This window comes from Pelodiscus sinensis, chromosome 4 (genome assembly GCF_052426305.1).
Source record: "Pelodiscus sinensis isolate ZL-2025 chromosome 4, ASM5242630v1, whole genome shotgun sequence".
Lineage (NCBI taxonomy): Eukaryota > Metazoa > Chordata > Testudines > Trionychidae > Pelodiscus > Pelodiscus sinensis.
This window is the reverse complement of record NC_143055.1, coordinates 67,139,773-67,150,101: the sequence shown is the minus strand read 5'-3', so window position 1 is coordinate 67,150,101 and position 10,329 is coordinate 67,139,773. Positions and strand designations below refer to the sequence as shown.

Sequence of the window (10,329 nt, the reverse complement as noted above, 5' to 3'; positions counted from 1 at the left end):
TTGAATACCATAAACTTCACATGTTTTGACATCCCTCTCTGCAGAGAATGTTAACTTTACTGTTGAATATAAGGTACTGTAATACAGTAAAAAGGAATTTAATCAGCCATGCATGTTACTTTTTATAGACTTTTACTAAAAAGAAATAATTCTAAATGAAAAATGCCATTGTCTGTTTAGACAGAATTCACAGGAAGATATGTTTAAAAATCACAGACAAGTAATTCTTACACTGTCATATTAATATATATTGATTTAGGCTCTTAAAAAGCTTGGATCACTATCACACAAGCTATTGTATATAATACAATTTTATGTTGAAAGCTTATGGCACAATTTCTTCATATACAGCTCACAATTACATATCCATGGAATGTCAATATTTACTTTAGTCCATTTATCTATAACTTCATTCTATTATACATTTTAAAATGCAAACTTAAGAAATATTTCTTGCATATTTCATAACGATGAAAGTGAAGAAGTGCAATAATATTCAAGCATGTCAAGAATGCAGTATCAACCAACACTCTTCTAGCATTACACCCAGTACTTCTAGCAATCTAACCTGCTTTCACAAGCCTTCCAAACTGATCATATTTCAGGAACTACTATATGCAACGTGTTGCCTGAGGGCAGCATTTCTATAACCACTGCAAAATGAAAAGACCTATTTGCTGCTAACAAGCAGTTTAATTTGGATTTTGAAATATTTTTCTTTTGTATATATTTTCATTAGCCTTTTCTAAAAAAGTTATACTTGTTCTCTTATAAATAACAATGTGGCATCTTCTATAGTACGATGCAGACAAAAATACTTTATTCATTTACAGGGGTATTCTAAGAATTCATTAGATTGTTCAACAATTTAGAGATGTAAGGATAAATTCTGCTCTGTTAGGTCAGATCAACTCGCACAACAGTCTACAGGAGAGCAGAATTTATACCTAAATGACTAATAAGTGCATCACTTTGTGCATCTGACAAGTTTAATTGGGCTTGGTTTTATGAACGTATTTTCATCTAATACAAAATTATTGCTGGAAAGAATACTTTTGAATCCTAGGGTTAAGGAAGACTTTTTCCTTTCCCTATTCTAAAATGTGTATGAGTTTTATTTTTTAATCTTAATCTTAGTTTCACCTACATTATCAAACCGTCATTCTGGAATTCACTAGGAGACAAAGTGAAAGCATTTCTTCAACCCTGCAATCTAAAGTGCATATATGAATTGCTTAAACAGAAGCATATCTAGGGTTTTAAATCAGACTTCTCATAAAGGAGCCTAAAATAAAAGTGCTTTAAAAATTGCAAAAGAGAGAAGCAGAGTGCTAAGCGAGCTCAAATATGTCAAAGAGTATTCAGAAAGAGATTATATACAGCTGATCCAGGACAAAAGAAAAAAATCTTATGACTTCCACCAATCCATTAAAGCAACTGGTGCCTGCCACCAAAATTCCTTGAAGTTGTAATATAGTTATAGCAATAAGCTAGTTTAAATCTGCCTTTGAATGGGTAACATATAAATAAAAATAACTATATATGTTTTTTCTTTTGCCCCTCTCCTCCCACCATCTTAGAAACATCAGGAAATACTAAACACTAGTTATGTCATGTTTTCTGATTGGCAGCCATCATTAAAACCAGCATGAGATTTGTATTGTTTAGGTTTCACTTGCACCAATCTTTTCCATTGAACCATGCTCTAAGATGCTACATGAAGGAATTTAATTATGAGGAAGGCCCTACTTCATTTGCAATAGTGCAGATCCTGCTAGGCTTCCATGGCAATTTGATTTTAATTAGCTTACTTTGCACAGTCCAGCAGTGCTAATAACATTTAAAAGACTAAAGGTAATGGGATGTGGTTTCTAAAGCAGGTGTTTAAAACTTTTAATCTTCTGCATTTTATATTGTACTAGTCAGTTTTTGAAATTGTCATATAATTACACCAAAGTATCTGGTTTATATATTAATAAAATAGGCACAATATACTTGAGTGTTTTATGTGATTCCAACAATTTTTTCCTAAAATAGGTCTAATCTGTTTTTTTCCTAATTACCACATTTTTCCAGATTACCACTATTCATAAATGTCCATTATTAATCTTTCATGGCTTGTCCATAGATCAGTGGCAATTATTTTGAGGATCATCCTGTGATAATTAGTACTTTCACTGTGAGTTAGCTGCTAAAATTGAGGATGCCTGTTGCTGTTGAATGCAATATGATCTCATGGCACTTCCTCCCATTTTCTTTCAAAAATGTAGGGCTTTAGGTTTAACAGGTGGTGTGGTCTGGAAACTCCAGTCTTCAAATCCCTGAAGAAAAGTTCTGTATCCTGTGGTAACCACCTAAGGAGCAAAATCCTTCTCCCACATTGCTTCCTGTCATCGTTCACCCTTTGCCTTCATGCTCTGGGGCCATGCAGCCAGAGGCTCCTCTTTTTGCAATTCTGCCTTATCCTTCTTCCTCTGGGGAAGGAAGAAGGCACAGAAGGGGAACTAGTGCAAGTGGAGCAGCATAAACTCTTTTACTTCTTCATGGGAATCTGCCACTTAAGAGGTAACTATATAAGGTACAGCTACTAGTCTAAGGTCAGTAGTTTGCCCCAAAGACACTGCATCTCAAATACATAGTGGAGATCCTGTAGTACTCTGGATCATGAGTACTACAGGATCACTACTTCCTTTTCTTTTATACCTGCACTGATTCTATGACAATGGATTTCTTTCTACTTGTGTAACCAGTACGGCAGATTGGATCCCAAATATTACTCTTATGCATTACTTTGGTCTTCTAACTCTTTTTTAAGTTACAGACCACAACCATATAAAGCAAGAGTACACAAACTGACTTGGAAATAGTGTGGGAGAAAGATATAATGATTACTTTTGGCCAGTTTGTGATAACCCATGCCTATTTATATCCCTGTGCAGCTATACAAAAAAAACCCTTCCCTCCTTGAGGGTATGTCTACACTACAGAGTTTTTTTTTTCTTTTTTTTGAAAAATGGCAGTTTTTTTTTAAAAAAAACCCTTCAATTACATCCACACTGCAGTCGCATTCTTTCGAAAGAAAATCGAAAGAACAGAGGGATTTTCCCAACATTGAGGAAGATCTATGAGGAAGTAGCCTTTTTCCAAATATGCTGATTCATCAAACCTGAAATTTTTCATGGGAATGAAACAGTTTCTTATTTCAAAAAATTCTCATTTCCCTCTGAAATATATCAACAAAACATTTACATTTTTAGAAAGGAAAAGTTCCAGTTTCACTATAGGAACCCTTGAAATCATCAAAATGTTTCAATTGACTGAACTGATTTAAAAAAAATTACTGTGGAGGATTGTTTCTTGAAAATTTGTCAGCATTCATTTGTCACTATTCAATTATGAAATTGTAAAAAATTGTATGCTAGGAAATCAGTTTGTTAGAACCTGTCAGGAATCTCCTCCATTCTCTTCCTCTAATCTTTGCCCTACTGCCCATGCGTTTGGCATAAATATACCAAACTGTTCCTTATGCAGTTTCTTCCAACTTTGGTGTGTCCAATGTGGGTGTCAGATAAGGGTGCTGTGCTGTTTGTTACCTCCTCTCCATAGCCCACCCTGGCATTGTATCATTATAAAAAGAATCAATTTTAAGACTAGGATCTTCCTAGCTTATAAGTCTCTGACTCTGAGATATCATTCCTAGATGTTTGTGGCTGGTTGGCATGCTTGCTGGTGTTTTGGACTCTTTCCATAGGCACTAATGGGTAGCTGGTATTTTGCGGTGTGAGACCACTTAAAATCTTACTTGAGAAGTCTGGCATCCTATTCTATAATTTTTACATTCAATAGAGTATAACTGTTTTGAATGAAGTTTCAGCTGCAAACTGCTGACTTGCTACAGTGTCTTTTTGCTGAAATAAACATTTTTGGATGATTAAAAAGGTCTCTGTTATGTAGGCAACTGTTACCATAAGGATCTCAGAAAAAAATCGAGAGTTGTCTGTGGATGAAATCTTGATCCCATTGATTTCAGTGTAGCAAGATTGCACTCCAGTTGGGAAAAAAAAATCATAACCTCTTGCTGGTTGATTTTTTAGTAATTATAAAATAAATCACTGTAGCTTGTCCCTTCTGTCACAACCATTTCTGTTCTTAGTACCATTACTAAAGCAAATACATTCCAGAAATATTCCAATAACACATTTTCTCCTGTTTTAAAAAATATAACAAATATACACAACTATACATATATAAATTTAGAAATACTTTCCAGTCCTCTAGGGTATATGTTCTCTTTGATGCGTGGCTTCTATTAGTATCAATGTAACACACTGCTTATCGACACATATTAATATGTATAATTTTAATCTATTAAGGATCTCTTAAAAGCAATCATGCTGAAAATTTATGGGATTACAGTGTATACACACTGTGCTGTTAATGTGATTACCATACAGTGGTTGTAGAAACAACATTTTACACTGAGTTTCCCACACAGATCCCAGTCACTTGAGGGGGACAGAGGGCATTAATGGATAATTATTGATTGTAATTTGCTTGTCTCTATTCATTCTGTACCTCCACATAATTTGGTCACATACTGCCTAACCCATTTTGTATCTTTCTCTCAACACTGTTTGTCTGAATACCTATTTTGTAAATCTCCTACTATTGAATGTTTAATTTTGTAATTTGTATTATTCAACTGTGTTCAAGTATCTCCAAAGTCAACTTGTGCATGTGTAGCCATAATATCTTGCCTCTTGGGACTATGCAATCTGGATGAGAGGTTCCGCGGGTGCAAATAGGTGTAACTCTAGGACTCTAGGAACTGTGTTTGTTCCTGCTCAGGATGTGGCCCAGTACATTTAATGTACTGTTTCATCCAGAGTTCCTTCACTGGTGTTGAAGTGTAAAGTAATTGTTTTAAAACGGAAAGAGAAAAGAACAAAGCCAAACATGAAAAATTGCATAATACTTATGAATGCCTCATGTGTCATGATAATGGTCCCAATCCACCTACTCTTGAAATTAATGGAATTCTTTACCACTGAATACAATGGGAGCAGAAATGGGTAGCAAATCTTTCCAGTATGTAATAGCTTGCAGGAGACAAAAAACACTTGGCCAGCTTCTCAGTCTCAGGTATATAATACATATATACACACAGAGGCACATATGAATTAACGAATTCAATTTTTTTGGATAGGATATATACATGTCTGTGCAAATGGTATAACATATGACTCCAACCCAAAATAGGACCATGCTCAAAAATGAAGAGGGTTATGCAATAGTTTTCTGAGACAATTTAGCACAACCAGATTGTCATTCTTTTAAAAATCCCCTAGCTAATCCTCAGACAAAACCAATGTTGTGTTCTAATCTTCAATGCAAGGATATGTTGCTATGACTAGTTCTCACACAATATGCCTCTAGTAACATCACAGATGTTTGCCTCCAGAAGTTTTGCTTTTGTGTATGCACTTTGAGCAGTAACAACCCAAATATTATATATGTGCTCAGAACAAAGGAACTTTTCAATAATAAATTGCCTTCACCATTGGATTTCATTACAAGTTCAAAGCATCAAGTATCTTCTTATCTGTTAGCTGTCTGTAGATTTCCACATGTTAGAACAATTTTTTTTGCCCTTAATTAGAAAACAATGTCAACATTATTTACTGAAAGTAATTTTTTTAAAATGAGATAAAATAATCTACCATATAATAATTATAAGAAGCACTTAATACAATATATGTGATTCTACATAGAAAAAATTTGCTTCAACAGTTTCAGTTGCTTCTCCTAACTTTTATTGTGAAGTGCAGTAAAAATAAAAGATCATCCTGATATATTTTTAATATTTTCTAAGATGCAGAAAATTTTCTGCCAGTTTCTAAATATAATGTTAGAATCTGCTCATTGAATAATTCATTAAAATTAAGAGAAGACTGATCTGATAATCTCAAATTTCACTGATGATAATGGAAGATAAATGTTGCAATAGTCAGCTTCAAAAACATCCATAAAAATTACTTTTATCGTAGTCTCTAACTTTTCCTTTTTTAATGTCAGTTTTCAAGAACTTTGAAATAAATGTCTACCTGGTTTGTTTCTCCACATTCTGTGGTTTCTGAACAGTTACCTGATGAGAAAAACATCTTTTAATCTTTTATATTTTTATTTCAGTTTATCCAGAGGTGACTATGTCATTAAATGTACTTAGGGGCAGCAATCCTTCAAAAACAGTAACTTGTTCCTATACTGATATGCACAGTATAAGAAATTATAGCTAGTGTTTCAGGTCCATCTGGGCAATAGATATTTGGTGCTACTTTGAGCATTACATTATCATGTTTTTTTAAGATCTAGGCGAACCATAATCCTTTGATGAACTGTCTTCTATGAGTAATTTTTTTATAGAAAGAACTTCGTAATATAATTTAAATGTGCTCTGTACTCATTACAAAATCCATTTTTGTTAAACTAAGAAAATGTGATTGAGTTCTAAAACTCAGATCAGTTCTTCATTACTAATGTGTAAACTTTAAAGGAGAATTAGAAATCTGAATCTAATCTGTTACTCTGGAAGTCATCTATGCTAGACCCATTTTGTAATACCTTTTAAAAATACAATTGAATTAAAAAATTGTAAGGAACTTTAAAGAATACTGTACAATTAGACCATAATGCAAAACTATGTATAAACACGTTGGCAGTATAGCTGTAGTATAGTGTTGTGATTTTACTGTGAAAAAGTTGATTGTTTAGTATGCAGTAGAAACTTAGTAATAGCAGATAAAGCTTCATTGGGTGTCATTCTTCATCAGTTCAATAGTGACTTTGCATAGCAAGTCAAATGGGATCTTTTTCTTTTTGCCTTTTAACTATCCCAGTGAGCATCTGTATACACATTTGTAAAGGAAAACCTCCTGCTGAACATGCCAGCCAAAACAGTATGTATAGAAGCCTTAATCTTGTTATTGGTGAATGTCCTCATGCCTAATGATTTTGTAGATAACCCAATAAAAAATGTTGAAAATGAGAAAGGCTAATGGGAAGCAAGCTCTGGAAATGGTATCAATTTTCTTGGCTCGGTCAACAAATACCTTCCTCATTTCATCGTGGCTTTTTGGTACAGCTTGAATGGGATTATTTGGCCCCTTTGGAGTCACGCCATCTTTTGCTTGCAGACACGGCCCCATTCCATAGGCTGTAAAACTGAATCGACTTTCTCTTACCTCATCGTCCTGTTGCAAGAAAAGAAAGACAATTCTTCAGTTACATAGATCCTCAACTGCTGAAAATGCAGTTCTGTATCCTTATTTCAGTGGATTCTTTAACATACTACTTTAACTTTTCTGGATGTCATTTTTATTCCAGTGATGTTAAAGGCAAAATTCCCATTGATTTCAATGAGGCTGGGATTACACTAAATGGATACTTTAAAATACATAAATCTATTCAACTTCCATTACTTCTAAGGATCTGAGAAAGGACAAATTATCAGTTTACTCTGTTCTTTCCCACTTACAGAACAGTTATGTGCTCTTCAATCAGCAAAAGCCTGCATTACTCTTTCAGTGAGGGATTTAATCTTTTGCACTATACATAGTGCCTAAAGGTCAGGGCCCCATTGTGCTATCATAATATATATAACATGTTGACATCAATTAAGTTAGTGGGATGTCTGTCTGCTTGAATTAGTCTTATTTTACATCTTTTTCTAAAGTTCCAGATAGATTCAACAAATAAAAATAATTCTTTTCTAAAATGTAGCTAAAATGTTATAAGTAGAGAAGGCTAAGGCACTTGGATCATAGCTAATGGCCATATTCTGTGCAGTTTCTCCACTGTGTATCCAGAAGAAAGTCCACTGATGTCTTAAATTTACTTACGTATGAGTGAAAATTGAATTTGTTCCTAACCTACAGTGAATGGACAGAAGAGTTATTTACATGGTATAGGGATGTAATACATGACCAAAGACAGTGTTTCTTAAACTTTTTAAAACTGAGGAACACCAAACAATTTATTTTAATGAGAAACACGAAGGATTTTTTGTTGAGCAGAGAAGAAAAAAAATGTCACGGGGAAAAGAGTCGGGGGGGGGGGGGAGAGGAGTTATTGAGGAAAAAAAAGGGTCAAGGGAAAGTTATTGAGCCAAAAAAAAAAAGTCACCTGCCCCTTTAAGGGTAGCCATTTTGAGTTCTGTTGTTCTCCACAGCACACCTCCAACTGCCTTGCGGCACACCAGTGGGCCACGGAACACAGTTTAAGAAACACTGACCAAAGATGTGGTTTTCATTTTGTGAGCATGGTTTGCATCACTACTTACCCAATTATGGGTACCAAGTAGGGAGAAATGCACAAGCTCAAATTTACTGCTGTAACTTATTCTGCTGGTGCAAACATAGATGTACAAATTGTACACAGGAACTGAGACAATGTGAAAAACCAACAAAGTATATCCAAAAACTCCTTTAGTTTCAAACGATGGTGTTTCTCCTCCAATACATAGCCTACTGAAGAATAATCCAAGGACTTTTGAATTACTTTTAAACTCTATTTTTTGATCTTATATGATCTAGTTTAAGTGCCATATTACTATATTCTTTTAAGATATCTGAAGCGCAACAAAGTACAAAAATGATTCACATTGGATTTCTCAAATAATTATGTAGTCCAAGGAAGCTGTTGCCTTAACAGAATAGAAGAATATAAAGTTATACATCAGATTGGGAAAGGAACTGATATGTTTCCTACAAACTAATCAAAAGTGGCCCAACCAACCAAACTAAAGCTTTTGTTTTGAAAATGTCAAAATTGATTGTTTTTAAAATTTCAAATCTTAATCAAAATATTTTTTTTCAAAATATGTCTGTCAAAAGCTTTCCTTTCCTGTGAATAATTTTGGTGTCAACAAATCGCTGTATTCTGGAAAAACAAAACCATTCAGTTAAATTGAAAAGTTTAGGCTGAGAGTAACCCAAGGCTGTGTCCAGACTCAGGGGTTTTTTCGAAAAAAGTAGCCTTTTTTCGAAAAAACTTCACCTGCGTCCAGACTCAAGCCGCATTCTTTCAAAATTAAATCGAAAGAACGCGGCTTTTCTTTCGATGGCGGTAAACCTAATTCTACGAGGAAGAACGCCTTCTTTCGAAAGTTCCTCTTTCGAAAGAAGGCATTCTTGCATGTAAATAGGGCTTCCTCGAAAGAGAGCATCCAGATTCGCTGGGTGCTTTCTTTCGAAAAAGCAAGCCGCTTTTTCAAAAGTTCCGCGTGTAGTCTAGACGCGCTCTTTCGAAAGAGGCTCTTTCGAAAGATACTTTCGAAAGAGCCTCTTTCGAAAGAGGCTTGCAGTCTAGACATAGCCCAAGAGATTAAAAAAATCTCTGCAATAGAATCAGCAGATAGAGCTGTTTGTGGATGAATCCAGCCAAAGTCCTACAATGCTGGTATCAGTGGTTGCCATTCAATGGAAATGTTTTTTTTAATTTTATTATTGCAATCCTATACGCTTATTCACAGTTCTCTCTGTTTAGCAACACTTCTGTATCGGGTTTATTGCAATTGCTAATGCACTGTAGTAATTTAAAAAAATGGAAAATTAACATGAAAGCAAGAAAACAGCAGTAGATTAATAAAACAAGAAATATAAAATGATAGCAAGGTGAAATTATTAAATGTGATTTGATTAAACAAAACTGTTTTCTAAACTAAGTACTCTGGTACCAGTGCTTCTGTTGTCCGGAAAAAACAGGTGACACTGATGATCAATTTGTTGTCATAAAAATCCCTCAAGTTTATTTTCTTTGAAATATAATAGGGTTATGCCCCTGAGCATCTTAGCAAATATTCATTGTGGGGCCTATGCTCCATGAACTTATCTAATTCCTCTATGAACACAGTTTTAGTTTTGTATAATTAAATGGACCAGCACCTCAGGTGATGAAGCCACTCAGTTGGAGGAACATTACTTAAAGAGCTGGACCATAGAATAGCCCTTTCAAAAAACGCATTCAATGTTGATTTGAAAACTCAAATCTTCATTTTAATTTCTTTCCTTTTCCTTCATATGATTGTCTGGTGCACCATCTTCATATGTTATTTATAAAAAGGGAAAAAATCAATTAACACTTATTTTTAAAAGCCTTTGCTGAAGTTTTGATATAAAGTAGTTCTCATGTATACTGTTTAACAAATTAATTATCAAAAATTGCTAGTCAAAGTGGATTGCATGCATCTTCTTTTTATTTGACATATTTTTCCAGCTCTTTAAAAAAATTAGTAATTAAAGGGTGCTCCTAAATGTAAGTAAATATTTTTGA

General features: G+C 34.2%; 1 protein-coding gene across 1 annotated transcript in view; it reads right to left on the bottom strand.

Moving 5' to 3' along the window:
- Positions 1-6,725: 6,725 nt before the first annotated feature.
- The window catches only part of GLRA3 (glycine receptor alpha 3), a 137,913-nt gene continuing 134,309 nt past the window's right edge, over positions 6,726-10,329 (bottom strand). Inside the window, exon 10 of the mRNA XM_089777912.1 lies at positions 6,726-7,250. Coding sequence (XP_089634038.1) covers positions 6,981-7,250 — 270 coding nt within the window. The 3' untranslated portion in view covers positions 6,726-6,980. The remainder of the gene's footprint in view (positions 7,251-10,329) is intronic.